The 21,978-nt window shown below is 44.0% G+C and overlaps 2 protein-coding genes and 1 pseudogene across 3 annotated transcripts in view; all 3 read right to left on the minus strand.

Annotated features, from left to right (window-relative positions):
- The window catches only part of LOC311356105 (glycine amidinotransferase, mitochondrial-like), a gene marked incomplete at its 3' end in the record, with an annotated part of 3,966 nt that extends 705 nt beyond the window's left edge, over positions 1-3,261 (minus strand). Inside the window, exons 1-5 of the mRNA XM_084475879.1 lie at positions 3,071-3,261; positions 2,029-2,247; positions 1,581-1,776; positions 1,201-1,391; positions 531-668 (exon numbers count right to left, since the gene is read on the minus strand). Coding sequence (XP_084332005.1) covers positions 531-668; positions 1,201-1,391; positions 1,581-1,776; positions 2,029-2,247; positions 3,071-3,139 — 813 coding nt within the window. The 5' untranslated portion in view covers positions 3,140-3,261. The remainder of the gene's footprint in view (positions 1-530; positions 669-1,200; positions 1,392-1,580; positions 1,777-2,028; positions 2,248-3,070) is intronic.
- A 189-nt stretch (positions 3,262-3,450) lies between these two features.
- Positions 3,451-8,208, minus strand: LOC311356503 (annotated as a pseudogene). Its single transcript, XR_014684175.1, has 5 exons — positions 7,062-8,208; positions 6,814-6,927; positions 5,554-5,761; positions 4,885-5,207; positions 3,451-4,417 (listed from the first exon to the last, which is right to left on the minus strand). The product of XR_014684175.1 is annotated as an uncharacterized misc_RNA (transcript).
- Positions 8,209-15,085: 6,877 nt separating this feature from the next.
- On the minus strand, positions 15,086-20,976 carry gatm (glycine amidinotransferase (L-arginine:glycine amidinotransferase)). Its single transcript, XM_084476667.1, has 9 exons — positions 20,812-20,976; positions 19,879-20,097; positions 19,272-19,467; positions 18,894-19,084; positions 18,241-18,378; positions 17,193-17,357; positions 16,757-16,820; positions 16,538-16,654; positions 15,086-16,136 (listed from the first exon to the last, which is right to left on the minus strand). Exons 1-9 carry the CDS (start codon positions 20,878-20,880, stop codon positions 16,024-16,026), a joined length of 1,272 nt encoding a protein of 423 aa, XP_084332793.1. The 5' UTR covers positions 20,881-20,976; the 3' UTR covers positions 15,086-16,023.
- Between the last annotated feature and the right edge of the window lie 1,002 nt (positions 20,977-21,978).

Consider the following 21,978-nt stretch of genomic DNA (forward strand, 5'->3'; position numbering starts at 1 on the left):
TAGCATCTACACAACATAGCCTCTACACTAGTGATCGACCGAAATATCGGCCGGCCGATTTTTTTGTTTTTTTATCCACGGCATGATTTACAGTTCAATAAATGTTCCTTTTTTAAATTGAGACTTGTAACATTTTTTATCATCATTGTGTCATTTTTATGTCAATTGAGGGAGCAAAAGCAGTATCGGCTCCAAATATTGGCTCAAGAAAATCGCTATTGGCGTATCGGTATTACCGAAAAAAATCGGTATTGTATCGGCCCTAAAACATCCATATCGGTCGATCCCTACTCTACACAACTCTACACAACAGGAGGAGGAGGAACAGGCGGCCTTTTTCTAATCTCCGGAGTGTCGGAGTGTTCCCTAGCTCAAGGTCCGGCAGAACCCAGCCCGAGAGTTCGGAGCATTGTCGGGTCGGAATGTGTGTGTAACCATGACAACCCCAACAACACAAGCCCACAAAAGGACACACCCATGCGGCCCTCGGTTGGTCCTGCACGGTCCTGCGGGGGGGTCCCAGTCCCTACCTGGCTCCTCTGAACAAACAGATCCCTCCCGGCCCGGATGAAGTCGGCCGCGTCGAAGCAGGGCTCGTGCTCCGTGGTCACGAACTTGCCCTGGGCCGCCAGCTTGTGTCGGTCCTCCACCGTGCGGATAGGGTAGTCCTGGGGGGGAGGGTGAGACGGAGGGGAGACGCGTGAGACCAGCCAGGCTTTTGGGGACCCGGCTTGGTGGGTCGTTCACACGAGGGCCAATAAACAGTTGCGCAAAAATATTGGAACTTTCAGAATCAGGAGCACTGCCAAGAAGTGAGATAAAAGAATCCATCAACCCGGTTATCAGCCGCCATGACATTTATATTTACATTTAGGGAATTAAGAAGACGCTTTTATCCAAAGCGACTTACAATAAGTACATTTGTCAGAAGAAAGAGAATCAACAATATCGCTGTCGGTATAGTAAGGATGTTCATAGAACCAAGTGCCAAGCACTAACAATCGCTAGGTTAACCCATTCCCTGTATACAACAAAGATAGCTAGGATAAGATGCCACCAAATGACTGACCCCCTCTTGGACCCCCATAACGCCCCATAACGCCCCCCTTTCTGGGGGTCTACCCACGCCCCATAACGCCCCCCCCCCTCCTGGGGGTCCACCCATAACGCCCCCCCGCCCCCTCCTGGGGGTCCACCCACCTGGTCGTAGAGCTCGTCAGACATGGTGGGCTTGGGGGCCGTGGTCCACTTAGCGCCCTTCTTGAAGTACTCCTTGATCAGCGGGCGGTAGGCACGGTACTCGAAGAAGCGGGCCCTCCAGGCCATGGGCGCCTCAATGATCTCGTTGCCCACCACCATGAGGATGTCCCTGGGCATGGCGGCGTACATACCTGCCAAGGGTCAAAGGGGAGGGACAAGGCGGTCAACATCAGCACAGATACCTCAACTACTAACATTATTGTGTTTAGTTATTGGACTGAATCCAGTCGCAATAACAGCAACCAATTACAAATAACAAAGTTTCAAAAACAATCAATCAATTAAGAACCGAGCTAGAGCGCCCCCCCCCTGGTGGTCACCTGGAGAGGTGAAGTCCGGAGTGGTGTACTGCATGGACCAGTCGACGGGCTCCGGCCTGCGCACCGTCACGCCCTCGTGACGCAGGATGTTGCACATCTCATCGATCTCAGCAACAGCTTTCTTCAAGTGGTCCGCGGGAAAAGAGTGGCCCCCAAACTTCTCGTAGAAGGGCCAGTGCTTCTCAAACGTGGTAGCCTGTCGACGGATTTGATTCTCCACATTTTAACTGATCCACTGCATTTCTCTCTCTCCATGTTGTCCATTCAGTAGCCCTTCACTGGACATTTCTTTCTGCAGAATGCTGTGAAATACGACCTTGCCTTTCATAACAACACACCGTAACAACACAACACACACACACACACACACACACACACACACACACACACACACACACACACACACACACACACACACACACACACACACACATTTGAACTCATCTACCTTGACTTCCACGCTGAAGGGAGGTACGCGAGCATTCTCCGCACGTCCCACGATCACCTCCTCTAACGGGTCCCATTCGTTGTAGGCGCAGACGGGGCACTCCTCCGGCACGGCCTCAGTAACAGGGTCCACCGGGCCGACGGCTCGGGGCTGGGCGGCAGCGGCGATGGAGGTGCTCTGGAACGCCCGCTGCACCCACCCGGTCGCCGACCGTCCGAACTGTAGAGAGAGATGAACAGAACGTGAGTCACCACGGGGGCCCGTTCAACCGAGATGCAGGCTAGTTGGAATACATTTACAAACACGGATCAAATATGTCACGGATTTCTTTTTCTGCAATCAAATAAGCGACGAGGATGGGTGACACAATTAAGAACAGCCTCCCAGATCAGGCAATACACTTGAAATAGGCGAATGCATGTTATAGGCCTACATTAGTTTGCAAATAGATAACCAACAAAGCGACGAATCAAAACTCATTGAATAAAGCATATTGTGTTGAAGTCAGAGTTTGGTCATCCTTATAAACCGTTATCGGAAAGCGCTGACCGTATGTTAGCTGGCGCAGTGGTGGTGTCACTGAGGTTGAACATCTGCGGCGCAAATTGGCTCCTGTCACTCAGCGACGCGAAACAAATGCAAGTAGGCTAGGTCCTATCTATCAAACATAGTTGGTAGGCCTACTGTCGGTGGAAAAGCGGCATATTGCCGCTTTTTGGTTTTCTTGAGTTCCGCTGTGATCGGGTTCTTTATCCCCTCAAACCCAGTCCCGAAGAACAGCACAAAAAACCCGTAGGCCTTTAAAAAAATATATATAGGCCTATATATATATATATATATACGATACGAAAAAAGATGTCACTGTTACTATATATATATATATATATATATATATATATATATATATATATATATAGTGACAGTGACATCTTTTTCTTTTCTCACAAGCGCGGAACCTTTATTGTCCTTGGTTTCTGTTGCGTAGGCCTAATGGGTTTAAATGTTTGAATTTGGAATCGTCCTAAACCACCGGAATACAAACCAGAGCTGCGATCAGATGGGCCGCCTCGGCACCCCTGCTACCTCCTCTCAGACATCTTACTCGTAGCATTGTCCGGTGCAATAATTGCTGGGAAATATAAAGGTGGAGTGGAGTGGTGTGGCTTCGCGGCGTCTCAGAAACGACCTCTCGCTTAAATGACCGCAGCCCGGCGCCAGGCCGTTTTATAGGGAGCGGTAGACCTACATGTCTGCAGAGCCATTGGTCGCCCTGAGTTATGAGGCAACGTGACTTGAGAAAATACACCCTGAAACTCAACCCCTTACGCACCTTGGTGAAGTTAGTTTGGTGGATATTCGACAGATATTCGGATATTCATTTTGGCTTCATCAGCAATCCCATTAATTTCCTATGGAAAATTGCTTTTTTGCTCAATAGTTTCCGAGTTATGGGACCCAGACACCCCAGACCAATGCAGACCTGTCCTGCTATGTGGTATAAGACACACCTCACTAAAAAAAATCATATTTTGCACCTTCTATTTTATTCGATTTTTTTAAGAATCCCATTCATTTCCTATGGAAAACGGCTTTTGGCTCAATAGCTTCCGAGTTTTGGGACCCAGACACCCCAGACCAATGTAAATCTGTTCTTCTAAGTAGCAGTAATAAGACACACTACACTATATGTCTTGCAGGCCATTTTCCAGCCTTGTTAGTACCACATAGCAGGACAGGTCTAACTCAGAAGCTGTGTATTTTCATGTAAAGTAATGCATCATACTGAGTTGTTACTCTTTCGTGAACCATTCATTCACCAGTAGTTAAGCTTTTTGAACCATTCGTTCACCAGTAGTAAAGCTTTTTGAATCATTTGTTTACCAGTAGTGAAGCTTTTTGAATCATTCATTTACCATTTGTTTACCAGTAATGAAGCTTTTTGTGTACCTTCATGTAAAGTAATGCATCATACTGAGTTGTTACTCTTTCGTGAACCATTCGTTCACCAGTAGTTAAGCTTTTGAATCATTCGGTCACCATTCGTTCACCAGTAGTTAAGCTTTTGAATAGGGGTAGGCCTAATATAGAATAGGATAATATAGAAACAACAATTGAAAACAAAAAAAGGCATTTTAAAATGGAACAAAAATAAAGGCTGCACAACAAGGCATTTCTCAAGAACAGTCACTGAACATTGAAAAAATCTGACAAATAAAAGAGCTGTCTATACCAACAAAACTCAATGAAATGTTATTGATGGTGTTTGTGGCGAATGTCATGCAGCGATCTGCCAAGGGGACCGTCTTTGTGGTCATTCGCCAACCAATGAGTCCACTCGATAAATGAGAGATGGCTCTTTAGTGTCCTCTCTGTGCGGTTTCCCCGCAGTCTTGTGATGGAAAAATCCTCATACTGAATTGTTGTTTGATAAGTTTGTCTGTTCTTGTGTAAATTGTGGTGTCCTCAGTTTCAACCCTGATTGAACCCTATTGATCCTTGTGCTTTGGGTGAGAACGTCACAAAGATAGGCATCTGGAATTTGCATTTGTTTGTCGTAAACCCCAACCATTGTATTCCTAGATGTTGAGACAAAAGGGTCGTAAAGAGAAGAAATTGTCCTTTGGTCTTCTCCTCTCTTCTTTGATGTACCTGTACATCTCCTACTTGTGTGGAGAGGGTCTGAAACTGTATAAGAAACCATGTCAACTTGTATTCAGGACTCACTCTGCTAGAGAGGAGTCTAATGTATGCATGCATTAAAACCTAGGACATTTGCTTTCCAATGTATTGTGTGCGTTATTGCAGTGGGAATCTCATCTGGCCTAGACGCAATCTCTGTTAAAGGGGAATTGCCACGACAGTCTCCACACCTTGGATTTGTAGGCTGACCAAGCCCGCTCAATGTTTTGGGTATGGGCTCCTGTGACTGGGTTGATGAATGACTGGCTGTGGTTTACGGAAAAATGTACATAGCCACTCTGTGCCAGTGCAGTCATGTAGACCCGCCACCTGTCCGTGAGAACTGTGGTCCCTTGACAGACGTATTTTGTGACCAGCGGAATTAAGTAGCGCCTTGACCTTTTCGGTACCAGCCTGAGGATGGGTCTTCTCCTTCTTCCTTTCATTCAGAAGACCCATTTTCTCCTCCTCCAGGTAGCTCCAAATCTCCCCCTTCCAAAATTCTAGAACATGTAAAAGTCAAAGATTATTTTGTTTGCACGGTTAAGAAATGATGCTGGTCCTCTGGCCATTGTGTTTGGTCATATTAAAAAAAAAAAAGCTGTGCAAACGATGTGAATAGTTTCAAAGTGTTTTTAAAGCCTAAGAAGGCATAAGTCATAATAACTATGTGCATGACACAATAATAACATTAAATTACTTTGCTGATTAATTCATTAACCTCTGATCTCAAATGATATGTTCTTCTTTCCCCTACCATTTTATCCAAAGCTCTGACTACAACATTCTATTGCAAAACAAAGGTCCAGGTTTTAGTGAAGCTGAGGCATCGCAGTTTACACACACCTTCCTTTTGTGGTAGAAGTTGCTTTCGTCCAGCATCACAAATTCATTCCCTCTTCCAATTCTTTGCTTTCCCCTTCTTTCTCTCCTCTTGATTGCCCTCTGGCAGACTTTTCTCAATTTGTGGCTCATCTTTGACAGCGTCCGACTGCTTCCTGCCACACCATTCTGAAGCATATCAATTTGCCTTAACTGCAGCCCCTGGGAAAACCTGTTAAAGAACAATATTAAATATTAAATAGAAATAGAAACATCTGAATACAAATGCATCCAGCACCAATAGCTAATATGTTATTTCTAGAACTCACATCGGGGCAAGAAATATATTGTTATTCAATCAAAATAATTAGGGGTGCACTGATTGCAATTTTCTTGGCCGATCCCGATTGCCGATTTTGTAAAGCGTCTAACCTGCCGATACCGATTTTTGCCGATACTGATTTTTACTATACTATATAGTATAGTCATAGCATACACACATATTCTTAGAACTTTTCTTCTTTTAATTGAGAACCTAGGCTATAACATATATATATATATACATATATATATACATATATATATATATATAAATATATATATAAAAATATATATATATATATATTTATATATATATATATATATTTATATATATATATATATATATATATTTATATATATATATAAATTATAAAAAAAAAAAATATATATATATATATATATATATATATTTATATATTTATAATTTAGGCTAAATTCTATTGTTAATTACGAATGTTTGGGAGTAGTTCCTCCATGGCTTATTTCAGACTGTGGACACCAAAAGCTTCACATAGCCTGTGTGTGCTAATGTTGCTGCTATCACGCTGCTCTCTGCAGCCAGATGGCGCTGGGTAGGATTAATGGCGCCGATCCGATAGTGCTAGAGAGATTGTGCAAGCCATCAAGATACCTATATATTATGTAAGGGATAATGTATAGAACGCCGGTCATCATCAGGAAAATAAGCCCCGACCAGCAGAGATTGAAGTCCGCCAAAGACGTTGGCGTCGCTTAGTAACCGAATACACTGGGGTTGAAGTTACAGGACTACTTGCGGAGTGATACCACTTTCCTTGACAGTGGTCATTATATGCTAAGCAACGGTGAATTATCAAAAAATAATTCACCACCGGAAGGTGTGAAGGCCCATGCAAGTAAACAGAGCGTTCCACAGCATTGAGAAGAGCCGTGTAATAAATATAAATTGTAGTCCATACCGTACAGCCCTACTGCATACCTTACCTATGAATGTATTTCATCCAGCTGAATAGGGACAATTTGCTCCTCTCAAAAAGTGACCTGCACCTCACTGACTTGCTCGTTGTTTTCCCTCTGTGTTTATTACGTCAACACTGCCTACAGAAGACAACACATTTCTTCATGATAAATATATATCTTAATTAATGTTACTGAACTTGAATTTATAACATGACATATCAGTAAACAAAGGAAGTCATTGATAAAAACCGTACCAAAAAAAGAATACATACCCCTGCAGTCCGTCAACGTTTGCGTTTTCCTTCAGTTTCATCCTCTTTTTGCAGAGTTTGCATTTTATTTTGGCTTGAAGTAACTTCTTCTTCTGGAGCCATTTTATCAATTTCAATTTAATTTTTAAAGTCTGTCTTCCCTCAATAAGACTGAGTACTTTAGCGTGCAGGGTCATGATAACTTTGAATCAAACCGTCTTCCTGTCTTGCACATGCACAGTTCTTACACGTGTCTCACGAATGGTCAACCGAAGATTTTCACGTTACCATCAGTTCAACTTGTGCTGTCTTCACGAGCTCTTCGGAAATTGACCGTATTTATTTACCGTATTTACGAGTATAGACTGTGGTTAGGACCACATGAACAGTCGTAATAGTAGTTATTAATACTAATAGTAGTAATTACGAGTGGGCAATTCATTTGATACCCTGGCGCTGCTTGAATGCGTGTAATGTCGTAATTAGGACTGAACAAGAGGGAAGAAGATATTTCGGAGGAGCTTGTGACGTGATTATATTTGCACAAGAAGAACTTGGCAATGGAAGCTCAGAGGAAGAGCAAACGGAAAAGGCAGCCTACGAGAGATATTGTACGTGTAGAGAAAGCCATGGTAGAATGTAAGTACATGCTTTAAAGTTATTTCATTATTCATTGAGAGTGTAATAATTCGGTCACATTGCTTAGCTTCCTAAAATGAGCTAATTTGACATTGTACCATGTCTGTTCTATCACATATTTTTTGGCCTAGCTGGCTAGATAGCCGACGTTGCAAGCAAATTTTAATTATCTGTCAAACACGAAAAATGACCTCTTAACTAGGTCAAAAGACAGACGGTTCAACCATTTATCTAATGTTAAATTAGGCTATATGCGATTAGGCTATTACGGTCATACTTTTCTTCCTGTTTTTTTTTTCTTTTCACGTTAGTCCATAGTTACAGTATGTAATGTTAACAACTAAATCTCTCAAACATGTCTTCTACACAATGGACTGCATGTGGAACCATGACAATGAGTTGATGAAGATTTTTCCTAAATCAAAATGACATATGATCATACATATTATTATTACATATTATAACATTAAAGACAATGGGCAGAGCTGCCAACTCTCACAGTTTCAACGTGACACACGCTTTTGCCTGTTTACACACGCACACACGCCACACATCCAATTTCCCACCCCCCCCCCCCCCCCCCCCATCAACAATTACACCCGCAGACCCTGCTATAAGGTATGCATTACAAGATTCTACAGAATCTCACTCCGGCCAAAACCCAAAAGTTGGCAGCCCTGAAAACATATTATTGTGGGCTAAATTGGCAATGGCTGGAGCAGAATGGTAGCCTGGCAAGCCAGACCCACATCAGGATGTTGGCTCTGGGAACACTCGATTGGCACAGCTCAATCCAGAGGCGCAGCTTGTGAACAGGCAAGGCAGGCAACTGCTTTTTTTCTTGGGGGCCCCCTGATGAGCCCCTAAGAAGTATCATCCCTATGGCATTTACCCAGCGCCGTCGTATAGGGGGGAAAGGTTATGACAATTATAAGGGCCCACAGCCCGCTAGGGCCCACATACAGCCCCCAGTAGCCTCTATGACAAAATGATTATGCATACACTGAACTAATATATATTTATATGAATGAATCCGAATTAAAACAAAGAAACAAATCATACAATATTCTAATTTTAATAATTTCAATAATCCCCTTGGCCCCTTCTTAAAAAATGGTTTGGTCCACACCGCGGTTCTTTCTTCCGTGCACACTGAGTTTTGGCGGGGGGTGGGGGGGTGTTGGATCGCGGACGAGCACTTTTGCGGGCGCGATTGTTGAAGAACACTCAGAGGGCACTTTTTAATACGAGGCAAAAAGGGCAGGGGCTCAAGCACCCCTAGGGCCCTATGTGTGCACGTGCCTGGTTCTTCCCATGGTTCTTCCTCATCGGAAGTGAGTGAGCGATCAAGCCAATTGAAACTTTAATTGAGATTAGATGAGGCTTGTTGTTGTTTTTGATATTTGTTTTACAACAACGTATTCCATGTGCTCTTTGTTTCACTTGCACATTTAAGTTAAATGCTACATATTTACCTGTGGACTATCTTGAGCCAGGACACACTGTTTTTTGCATATCAGTGCTTGATTGTTAAATACAATAAAATACCCACACCTATTTGTTGAGTGGTTAATTTAAAATGTATTTGCAATCAGAGGTGTAATAACATGTTGCAAATCAGGGAAATGAGAATAAGACAATTAATAATACATAATTTACATAATAATAGGCCTGCTCTGACTTGTTAAGTCGTTAAATGTAAAAAAGGAAACAAATTGGGTGTATTACATCAGGCACCGTCAAGAACACTGAAAAACAAGAACATTTAAGGTGGCAATGAATGGGGAAGAGGGGCCCACACCGATATTCTTTCAGGGGGCCCAGAATTCCTAGCAACTGCCCTGCATTTACCACTTGTTTGACAAAAATGATCTGCCAGACTTTGACAAACGGTTTCAAGGCTTTAGTCAAGCTAATCACTACATTTATGTGCTAAAACATTTTTGCACCATTGTTTCACCTGAACACGTCTGCAGTCACAGATAAGATTTTGACAGTATAAGCTGATATTGACCTTAAGTCCAGGGCTTATGGACAATTTGGGAACTTACTCACAAAGGAAAAGTATCCAACCATGAGGAAATGTGCTACCTTGACTGAATTATTTGGCTCTACTTAGTTATGCCAGTCAGCCATTTCCCACATGATTATTAGTAAGTCCAAATACCATTCCACCAACACTGATGGTCATTTGGAAGCCTGCTTGAGAATAGCTTCCAGCAGCTACTGTCCGGACTATGAAACCCTGGATGACTCCATTCAGTGCAAGTCATCAGAGTATGTACTCAGTATATATAAATAAATATATGTTAAGCATTATTTAATGTAGGTAGATCATTTTGACCTGGTCATTTTGAAAGTAGCTCAAAGGCCGAAAAAGTGTGGGCACCCCTAAGCTAGGGCAAGCATTTGCCCTAGCAAAGGCCAGAAAACAGCATTTGTAGTTTGTTTGCTGTTATATTAATGTTCAGAATTCCATATGTAGCACCTTCAAGGGTTTTGATGAGCACTGGAATTGTAAAGTGGGTTTAATTACCCAAGAAAACTATTAAAAATTACTCAATCGCTGTAACAAATTTGCAGCATTTGCAAAATAAATTCTTTATGCATGGATGAACACTCGTCTTATTACTGGTTTGGTTATTTATAACATAATGGTGAGGAACGTTGGTTGGAGGGGCCCCCTAGGAGTTTTTGCCTAGAGCCCCAACAGACTCTCAAACTCTCTCTCTCTTGCCAACCAACCTGGCCATCAGGAATCCTGAAGTAATGAACATAGTAAAAGCAATCATAGGGGAATGTATAGCAGAGCTGCCAACAAAGTGACTGTTGTTGTGACATGTTTGACTGTTGTTGTTGTGACAAGTGACATGTTTTTGCCTGCTTACACACGTGCACATGCCACACATCCACTTTCTCACACGTGTCCGTCCGTCCCCCGTCAACAATCCCAATGCCCCCCCCCCCCCCCCCCCCACAGTCAACATTTACAGAAATGTGAGATTCTACAGAAATGTGAGATTCTACAGAATCTCACGCCAGCGAAAACCCAAAAGTTGGCAGCCCTGGAATAGGTACTTTCCTCGCCACACCTTACAAAGAACATAACTGTGAGTCATCCAAGCAATAAATATGACTTTATGTGGTATACAAGGAAACTCTCATCTATCTCTCGCACGCACACCTCACAAGGTCTGTGTAAAGAACACACTGACAGCAACAGAAAATGTGTCTTACACCAATGAGTGGACATTCATACATAATTAATGAATACATTAATACACACAAAATAGGCATGTAAAAGGCCAATGCCCTTTAGTATAAATGAAATAAATGTGTGACGATTTTGAGCCTCTGGCGGCCATGTTGTTTTGTCAACTTCATTTTACTTGATAGGAGTCCATCTTGATGTTGGTGGGTTAGTCTATAACAGGGGTTTCCAAAAGACATGGAATTTTATTATTTCCATAGTCCACAATCATGCATCAATAGTTACGATTAACGATTTTTTTTGTTTTGTTGATTTTTTGAAACTCATTCAAAAACATTTGCACTGTGAGAAAATGCCAAAAACAGAGACTTAAGTGCATACAATTAAATAAAAATCTGATTATATGAGAATGTTGGAAACATCCCCATCAATATTTTTAAGACATGGACAGCTTCACAAAAAACATGTGAAGGCCATGCATACATGCCACTTGCAACAATATATATATATATTTTTTAAAGATTTATTTTTGCATTTTGTCTGCTTTATTATAGAGAGAGATAGAGAGGAAGATGTGGAAGACAGAGGGGAAGACATGCAGTAAATGACCACAGGCCGGATTCAATCCTGGGTCTCTGTGTTCAGGACTGTGCCTATATGGTCCTTTAGCCCAGTGCGCCACCGGGGGGCCCCTGCAACAATATTTTAAAGAATTTCTACTCTATTACTCACAACATAGGTTAACAAACTACTAATTGATCCCATTTCAGAACACTGCCTTCAGTAACTAATGTAAACATATTCGCACTGGGAGGAAATTCCCAAAACAGAATAAAGTGCAAAAAAATCCTGTAGGCTAGGCCTTTAAATAAGTAAGAACTTTATCACCCTCATGACACATTCAAATCAACGTTGTTTGTAACGACATGGGTTAACAGCTATACTAAAATCATGTAGGACTAGGCTACAACAAATAAACTGAAGCCTACCAGTTAGTGTGATCCCTGAACCTGCTTGGCATGGCTGAGCTCCAATGTCTGGGGGTTGTAGTTTGTGACTTTAAGCTGCACACATGGCTCAGAGTGCTCCGTCATTAAACGAATTCGGGAGGGGCTGAGCATGTATTTCATGTGTGAGAATATCTGCTCACAGAGGTATGTTGACCTGAAGACTGACAGCAGAGCCAGCGCAACGTTCCTGACGTATCTGAACTTATCTGGTGTAGATGCCCACAGAGCTGCCAACTCTCACAGTTTCACCGTGTGACACACGCTTTTGCCTGCCTGCTTACACACGCTCACACTCCACACATCCAATTTCTCACGGCCAAACCCCCCCCCCCCCCCCCCGGTCAACAATCCTGATCCCCCCCCACCCCCCCCAACCCCCCCTGCTATAAGGTATGCATTACAAGATTCTACAGAATCTCACTCCGGCCAAAACCCAAAAGTTGGCAGCCCTGAAACTAATCCGAAAGGGTTACTTAAACTCCCGCTTACAGCATACAGAGTGAGTAAGAGTAGTGTGTTTCTGAGCAGGAAGCTAATGTCCTCGGTGTGGGATTCACCTCAACTTAATTGGAGTTGTTTTATGCAAGTCCAGAAAAACATGAACTCCGTTATTCATCACTTCATGCGCAATTCATCCCTAATGCTTCACCCTCTTCTTGCCTTCGTACCACATCATCATTTTTTTCATTCTCAACTTTACTGTGATCAAGCAGGCCTGCCGGCCAGTCCTCTTCTGATCATGGAGTACTTTTATCCGTTTCTCGTCCAGGAATCGTCTGCGCTCTCGTCTCTCGGCGGCAGCATAACGCGGTGGAGTCCGGCCACACGCTCCATGGATCAGCCCGAAATGGGACCAGAAGGACACGTAGAAACCTTCGGATGGCTTCCAGTGTGCATTTAGAGATATCTGCCGCTCGGATCGGAGATGTTACCGCTGAAATACAAACCCGGGTACCCTCGAACAAGCTACAGTGTGTCGGGCCCACGATATTCTCTCATTTTGAGGGAAAAAAATAGCTAGATGCTGTCAAATATTAATATGTGGAGGTAATTCCACCACTGGATAAAGGAGGAGGAGAAAGGAGAAAGCCCGCTCGGCGTCCGCAAGTTGGGCAGATGAAGGAGGAAGGCATGGGATGAGTTCCTGAGTGCCGGCCACAGAGGAGCTACATTAGGATTATTCCTTGTTTGTCTTTTCTCTGCCTTTCCAGCGTTTGCCCTTCCAGTTCTTCAGTGCTTCAGTTCTTCAGCAGCACATCCAACGAAAGCACCCGCAAGGATTGACCTACAGCCTTTACTGACGTTAATGCAAATGAGCTGCGCCGGGCCAATCAGCGGCCGTCCCTGCCCGGTGGGGCTGGGCCAGCTTTCCGTGGGAAATTCAAACCCGTGGGAAGAGACGCAGCGGGGAGTCGGGCCTCTGGGATGTGATTTAGAAACAGGGTTCAATCAATGTGTGATCAAACTTTGATTTTCTACGGTAAATTTGTGTTTGATTATGAATAAGCTCTAGGATTTGAGAGACAATTATTATTATTCTCCTAATTTCTTTGTAATATGTTTTATACATTCATATTACCTTGATATTCATGGTTATCTTCAGTCTTAGATCACCATGAATATTAGAGCAGCCCCCTGGAGGTAGTTTGTGACCTTTATACGTTTAAGGAAGTTGTTTAGTTCAAGAGTGTGAGAGCTTTCTGTTTTAGATCTGCAGAATAAACATGATGAGTGTACATATACATATCTACCCCAACACGTCAAACAGCCTGCAGCTGACGTCCACGGAGCAAGGGTCGATATTAAACCGGCATGTTTAAGGATTTTCTACCATCCAAGAATATGGAAAATAATACTTTTGATTTGTGGGGTGGACATGAATACGTATCAAATGTAAAAATGTAGATCGATTTATCCAACACTAATCCTCTCCACAAAAGGTGTGGACTATACAACAATGATAAAACATATTACTATATTATTTAAGTCATAATATTACCATAATTTCAACGTCAGACACGATGACAGCATGATACTTTCTCGATGCCTTGAGGTTCGAGGATGAACTCATCACGTACATTTCCTGAAGATACCTTCTCAGCCGGCCTCTATGTCCCCAGATCTTTCCACACTAAAATAGATATATTATTCATAGTTTGAAACAAATACACATTGTTCAAGCAATCTGCCTTCGGCTTTAGCGCCCACTATGGGCGTAGAGGAGGAAGAGCAGGACAACACATGTTGCTTTATAATAAAGAAGAATATGAAATATTGCCATATTCCTTACATACTCTTCCTTACATACTTACTTCCTTACATAGTATTGATTCCTCATACTTATGATTAGCATCATTTGGAGAAAAGCTCAGTTAAGTCCAAAAACTGAACAGTTGGCTTCAATTTTTGCAATAAACTGATCCATCGCATTATCAAACCCAATCCAACTATATTACATTCACCAGTTATTACAAAATAATAAAATATGAATTCAATCCGCTCCAGTTGTTTGAGTCCGTAGGTGGCAGCAGAACACCGTTCAGACATCAGGTTTGAAATGTGTTTGTTGGAATCATCTCAAGTCGTGCCCGTGCCTTGCTCACGGGCAGGAGTGTTAACTTGCATGTTTTGCGGTGTGGGATGAAACCGGAGCAACATGTGGTACCGCATGTGGACACGGGGAGAACAACCAGCCTCCTCACGGACAGATGGCCCCCATAGACATATATACATGTATATATGTCTATGGATGGCCCCCAGGACCTGCGCGCTGGGGGGCCCCACTGCCCCCACCGGGCCAGTGTGGCCCCCTGCCGGTTGGTCATCACACTACGTTCCACCCTGTGTTGGATCAGAGGCAAATAGATTGAGATACACACCACGCCATCACTCAACCCATTGCAACACTGAAGGTGGAGCGAGTTATAGTTATTATATATATATATATATATATATATACTATGTAGTTAGTAGTTATAAGTAGTTATATTATAAGTAGTTATTATATATATATATATATATATATACACACTAGTTAGTAGTTATATTATTGGTCTTATCCTCCTCCATCACATCGACACCCGCATGCCCTCATCAGAGTTGTGATTGGATTGGAAAATATCCTTCCTCATCCTCTAAACCGGTCCAATAGGAAGGTCTCTGATACTTCTTCAAACAATACAAGGAAAGATACAAACTTTTATTTTTTTCATTTTTATATTAATGTTGAACAATACCAAAGCGTCTACCATGTCTTAGCAGCTCGTTATTCAGTACAAAGCAGCCAAGCAGTATGTAATGACTAGTAGCACATCACCCAGGTTGAAGAACAGAAAACGGGCTCGAGGTAAACAATATTAACATGACCTCCTCGTCTGCTGCAGGTAAATATATAAAAACACGAATTGTTGGGATGTACCATGTACAGAAGAATATATAAATAGAATGTTTTTTGTTTAATCCCAATCCTTTAAAAAATAACATATTTACGGAATCAATACTTTTGAATGACTTATATAAAAACCTTTATACATTTGTTTGATAGAAAAACATTCTGGAAAACCACCGTTAATGGATAATACAGAAGACCGTTTCTCCGAGGCGCCAGCTAGATGACAACATGTACCCCATCCTCCACTCTGCTCCCTCAAGGTGTTACTACAGCCAGGCCAGAATGCAGTTAATATTGAGATTATTGAGCTTTTTGGTGTTGGTTATTTGCTATTGAGCAGACGTCTCTGAACGGACGCTGTTTGCTAAAACATTTAAATGCACAGCACGACTAAATTGACACAAATAATACATAGTTATGAAGACCTAAAGTCACACTCCCCACTCAGAATATACAGGCTTGTTTAGGTGGATGTTGAATAGTATTTAAATATATCTATATCCTAAAATGTGGGTGTAGGTTTTAGAAGTCCAAAACCTTTTCATTGATTGAACTGTTCATGAACACAGCGAATTAGAATCTAGATGGAGGTGTACCTCTAAATGTAATGTTAGACGCCTTGTCTGTTTTGACCCTAATATTAACGTCATGTGTAATGTTATGCTACGTAACGGACGCGGGGGAGCGACTTTAGCATTCAAAGCTCAATAGAAACTGCCTCTTTCTGGCCGGCTAGTGGAAGTAGGACTGCAGGGTTCCGCGGCGGCGCACGTCAGTGGTCCAGCAGTGGAAACCCCCGCCCAGGGAGTTGGCGTGGCGAATGTTCACCTTCACCGTCTGGATGCCTGTTAATAAAGATACGAGGGTTTGAATGCGTTTACATTTACATTGAGGGCATTTAGCAGACGCTTTTTTATCCAAAGCGACTCATAACGGTTCAGACACACATCGACACACCGACGGCGGAGTCAGCCATGCAAGGTGCCTTGCTCAGGGACACCTCGGACACTACGCTAGGAGGAGCCAGGGATCGAACTAGGAACCTTCCGATTACAAGACAACCCGCTCTACCTCCTGAGCAAAGCCGAATGAATATCATTTCTTTGAGTAAGGAGGTGACATTTTGGGTTTGAGTACATTTTAAAGAAATTAGTCAAAGGAAAAAGGGATATTAGGCAAGCAATGTTAATATGAAGAATACTATACTTTCAGGATTGTTTTTTTTATAAAACGTAGAAACACTTACCAAGATTCTCAAACATTTTATGAATGGTGTGTTCGTTGGCGTCGACCATGACCCGCTTCTCGTCCAGCATGAGAACGTTCATGGACAGCCACTTGGAGGACATCCACAGTGGATGGTCTGCAGGGGAACCCAGGGAGAGTTACGATTCACGTTTCAAAATAAATAACTGAAAAATAAAAGCACAGAACACTCGGTGGATGTGTTTTTTTCCGTGCTCACCGTCTGGAATCAGTGGCACCGGGGGTTTGACCACAGTCCAGCCGGCCTTCTTGAACATCTCAATCTGGACGTGAAGAAGAGAGCAGAGAGCGACGTAGCGATGAAATGTAGGCGCTTACCAGCATCAAATAAAACAAAACCTTACAGTGTAACGCCACTAGGGGGCGGAAAAGAACAGGGTTAGAAGTCTGTTTGTCGTTAACATTAGATCGACACCTTTATCCAAAACAATTAAAGTTGTGGCGAAAAGAAAGAAAAGCATCTTACTCATACCGTTGCAAATATTTTAAAGTTATACATCCGTATCCATCTTTAGGAGGTCAATCTCTGTTCATGAACACATTACACTCCCAGTCCACGGCTACTCTTCTGTCAGTGTTTTTGCGTTAAGGTATTGTGCGACTAAAGTGTAGTGTGGGTCCAGAGGGGTTCTGACCTGACGACAGGGCCGGTCGGGGTTGGACAGCACCAGGCCTGGTCCTATGATGTTGAAGGTGGCGTCGATGTGCATGGGGTTGGGGTCTTTGAAGGAGATGATGTGGATCTTGTAGTCCGGAGCGAGGTGGCGGCGCATCCATTCAATACCCATGTAGTTTGTCACCTGGACAGGAAGGGAGGTCACGTCAGTCCTATGTTGGCTCCACCCAGTTCCTGCTTAGGTTGCTGATGCCCATATATGGCATATTGAACTAGCTTGCACAATTCTTATTGGAATTAATTTCAATGTTTTTTTATGTAAAGCATTAAACATTATAATCCTTTATATCATAAGACGTATGTTGGTCAATTTGTGAGTGGTTCAAACCAAATATGCTAGACATGGTTTACATGGTTATTCACATTATGTGTGCAAATGTGTTAAATAACATATTTGTTAAATACATACGTTTGACATATGTAGGACACTCATCTACACCCAAAGAAGAACATAAACCCTACAGAACATAGCCTCTACACAACATAGCCTCTACACTAGTGATCGACCGAAATATCGGCCGGCCGATTTTTTTGTTTTTTTATCCCTGGCATGATTTACAGACAGTTCAATAAATGTTCCTTTTTTAAATTGAGACTTTGTTATCATCATTGTGTCATTTTTATGTCAATTGAGGGAGCAAAAGCAGTATTGGCTCCAAATATTGGCTCAAGAAAATCGCTATCGGCGTATCGGTCATCTGCTAAGGCTGATGAAAAAAAAATCGGTGTCGTATCGGCCCTAAAACATCCATATCGGTCGATCCCTACTCTACACAACTCTACACAACAGGAGGAGGAGGAACAGGCGGTCTTTTTCTAATCTCCGGAGTGTCGGAGTGTTCCCTAGCTCAAGGTCTGGCAGAACCCAGCCCGAGAGTTCGGAGCATCGTCGGGTTGGAATGTGTGTGTAACCATGACAACCCCAACAACACAAGCCCACAACAGGAAAGACCCATGCGGCCCCCGGTTGGTCCTGCACGGTCCTGCGGGGGGGTCCCGGTCCCTACCTGGCTCCTCTGAACAAACAGATCCCTCCCGGCCCGGATGAAGTCGGCCGCGTCGAAGCAGGGCTCGTGCTCCGTGGTCACGAACTTGCCCTGGGCCGCCAGCTTGTGTCGGTCCTCCACCGTGCGGATAGGGTAGTCCTGGGGGGAGGGTGAGACGGAGGGGAGACGCGTGAGACCAGCCAGGCTTTTGGGGACCCGGCTTGGTGGGTCGGTCACACGAGGGCCAATAAACAGTTGCGCAAAAATATTGGAACTTTCAGAATCAGGAGCACTGCCAAGAAGTGAGATAAAAGAATCCATCAACCCGGTTATCAGCCGCCATGACATTTATATTTACATTTAGGGAATTAAGAAGACGCTTTTATCCAAAGCGACTTACAATAAGTACATTTGTCAGAAGAAAGAGAATCAACAATATCACTGTCGGTACAGTCAGGATGTTCATAGAACCAAGTGCCAAGCACTAACAATCGCTAGGTTAACCCATTCCCCGTATACAACAAAGATAGCTAGGATAAGATGCCACCAAATGACGGACTGACCCCCCCATAACGCCCCCCTTCCTGGGGGTCTACCCACGCCCCATAACGCCCCCCCCCCTCCTGGGGGTCCACCCATAACGCCCCCCCGCCCCCTCCTGGGGGTCCACCCACCTGGTCGTAGAGCTCGTCAGACATGGTGGGCTTGGGGGCCGTGGTCCACTTGGCGCCCTTCTTGAAGTACTCCTTGATCAGCGGGCGGTAGGCGCGGTACTCGAAGAAGCGGGCCCTCCAGGCCATGGGCGCCTCAATGATCTCGTTGCCCACCACCATGAGGATGTCCCTGGGCATGGCGGCGTACATACCTGCCCAGGGTCAAAGGGGAGGGACAAGGCGGTCAACATCAGCACAGACACCTCAACTACTAACATTATTGTGTTTGGTTACTGGACTGAATCCAGTCGCAATAACAGCACCCAATTACAAATAACAAAGTTTAAAAAACAATCAATCAATTAAGAACCGAGCTAGAGCGCCCCCCCTGGTGGTCACCTGGAGAGGTGAAGTCCGGAGTGGTGTACTGCATGGACCAGTCGACGGGCTCCGGCCTGCGCACCGTCACGCCCTCGTGCCGCAGGATGTTGCACATCTCATCGATCTCAGCAACAGCTTTCTTCAAGTGGTCCGCGGGAAAAGAGTGGCCCCCAAACTTCTCGTAGAAGGGCCAGTGCTTCTCATACGTGTTAGCCTGTCGACGGAAACGCGATTCACAAAGTCAGTCCGTCTGCAAGACAGACACATCAGAGAGACCTCCAACTCCACCCCTACTGGGTCTGCACATCCATCCCTAAGGGGATTTGATTCTCCACATTTTAACTGATCCACTGCATTTCTCTCTCTCCATGTTGTCCATTCAGTAGCCCTTCACTGGACATTTATTTCTGCAGGAATGCTGTGAAATACGATCTTGCCTTTCATAACAACACACCGTGGTAACACACACACACACACACACACACACACACACACACACACACACACACACACACACACACACACACACACACACACACACACACACACACACACACACACACACGCGCGCGCGCACAAACACACCCAAACTCGCACGCACGCACACACATTCGAACTCATCTACCTTGACTTCCACGCTGAAGGGAGGTACGCGAGCATTCTCCGCACGCCCCACGATCACCTCCTCTAACGGGTCCCATTCGTTGTAGGCGCAGACGGGGCACTCCTCCGGCACGGCCTCAGTAACAGGGTCCACCGGGCCGACGGCTCGGGGCTGGGCGGCAGCGGCGATGGAGGTGCTCTGGAACGCCCGCTGCACCCACCCGGTCGCCGACCGTCCGACCTGCAGAGAGAGATGAACAGAACGTGAGTCACCACGGGGGCCCGTTCAACCGAGATGCAGGCTATTTGGAATACATTTACAAACACGGATCAAATATGTCACAGATTTATTTTTCTGCAATCAAATAAGCGACGAGGATGAGTCGTTCACTGAGCTGACACAATTAAGAACAGCCCAGATCAGGCAATACACTTAAAATAGGCGAATGCAACTTTAGACATTAGTTTGCAAATAGATTACCAACAAAGCGACGAATCAAAACTCATTGAATAAAGCATATTGTGTTGAAGTCAGAGTTTGGTCATCCTTATGAACCTTTATCGGAAAGCGCTGACCGTACGTTAGCTGGCGCATGCGCAGTGGTGGTGTCACTGAGGTTGAGCATCTGCCGCGCCAGTTGGCTCCTGTCACTCAGCGACGCGCAACAAATGCAAGTAGGTAGCCTACTATCTATCAAACGTAGTTGGTTTCCCTGAGTTCCGCTGTGATCGGGTTCTTTATCCCCTCAAACCCAGTCCCGAAGAACAGCGCAAAAACTAAAATACGAAACCAATCACAACATTTAGATACTTCGAAACTTTGTTTTTGCAGCTGAAGAGCAGTGACATCTTTTTTTTCCTCACAAGCGCGGAACCTTTATTATCCTTGGTTTCTGCTGCGTAATGGGTTTAAATGTTTGCATTTGGAATCGTCCTAAACCACCGGAATACAAACCAGAGCTGCGATCAGATGGGCCGCCTCGGCGCCCCTGCTACCTCCTCTCAGACATCTTACTCGTAGCATTGTCCGGTGCAATAATTGCTGGGAAATATAAAGGTGGAGTGGAGTGGTGTGGCTTCGCGACGGCTCAGAAACGACCTCTCGCTTGAATGAACGCAGCCCGGCGCCAGGCCGTTTTATAGGGAGCGGTAGACCTACGTGTCTGCAGAGCCATTGGTCGCCCTGAGTTATGAGGCAACGTGACTTGAGAAAATACACCCTGAAACTCAACCCCTTACGCCAGCAAATTCTTATCAAGTAGGGCTACTTGCGTCAAAAGTTCCCAAGGATAATGTCGCGCAGATTAAATCAAATACCCCAGAAAAGCATCGAAACTTTTTGACAAATGTAGGCCTACTGTGTGAGTTGACTTAAACGTTTTTGGCTAAAAGTTATTTTCCAAAGTAGGCTACAAAGTAATATTTTACATTTTAGTGATTTAGTGATTCAATACATAGGCCTACATGAAATAAGATATCAGCATGTGGGAGAGAGTAGAGAGTGAGTCCTGGCCTGTAGGCCTATATGACCTAAATATGACCTATATATAATGCCTATCCAGATGTCTCCACAGGAGATAGCAGGCCCACCACCTGCTCCTCACTTCACTGGTCACAGCGTTAACGACCCAAACCCTCAGTGACTGCTGATGTTACCTCCCCTCTAAAAAACTCTGACTTGGGGCCTTTTGTTACGTATTAGTAGCCTACCTATTGCCTTTTCTTTACTTTTCTGTTTATCAAAGTTTAAAAGGCAGTCTTTTACTCTCTCTCTCTTGATTGGTTATTATTTGTACAGTATATAATATAATATAAGTATACCATTTAAAAGGTTCATTATAATTACAGCCAATAAACTCTCTGGTCTCCTGCAGAACAAGGCCGTTCCTTGTGTGAGCACTGAAATCTACAGCTGCTCCGTCTGAGGCCTATAGGCTACTGAACCTGGGCTTCACCGCATGACTCACTGCTTATCCTGATTCAGTACAGAAACACATCCTGAGATCAAACCAATGAGATCGAACCAATATCTATCGGTCTAATGTCAGAGTTCACCAATAGAAAAGAAACAATACAAAATCGAAGAACGTTTCCAGCAGACCACGAGAAAATAATGCAATAA

This window comes from Micromesistius poutassou, assembly GCF_964030765.1.
Source record: "Micromesistius poutassou genome assembly, chromosome: 12".
NCBI classification, from domain to species: Eukaryota; Metazoa; Chordata; class Actinopteri; order Gadiformes; family Gadidae; genus Micromesistius; species Micromesistius poutassou.

Bases quoted from the DNA above. Each gene is read 5' to 3' on its own strand.
- gatm (XM_084476667.1), bottom strand. From the start codon at position 20,880: ATGCTACGAGTAAGATGTCTGAGAGGAGGTAGCAGGGGCGCCGAGGCG. The intron at 18,379-18,893 runs GTGGGTGGACCC...CCCTCCCCCCAG, and splicing joins CTGACGAGCTCTACGACCAG to GACTACCCTATCCGCACGGT. The intron at 16,655-16,756 runs GTGAGCACGGAA...GTTCCCCTGCAG, and splicing joins GGTGCCACTGATTCCAGACG to ACCATCCACTGTGGATGTCC.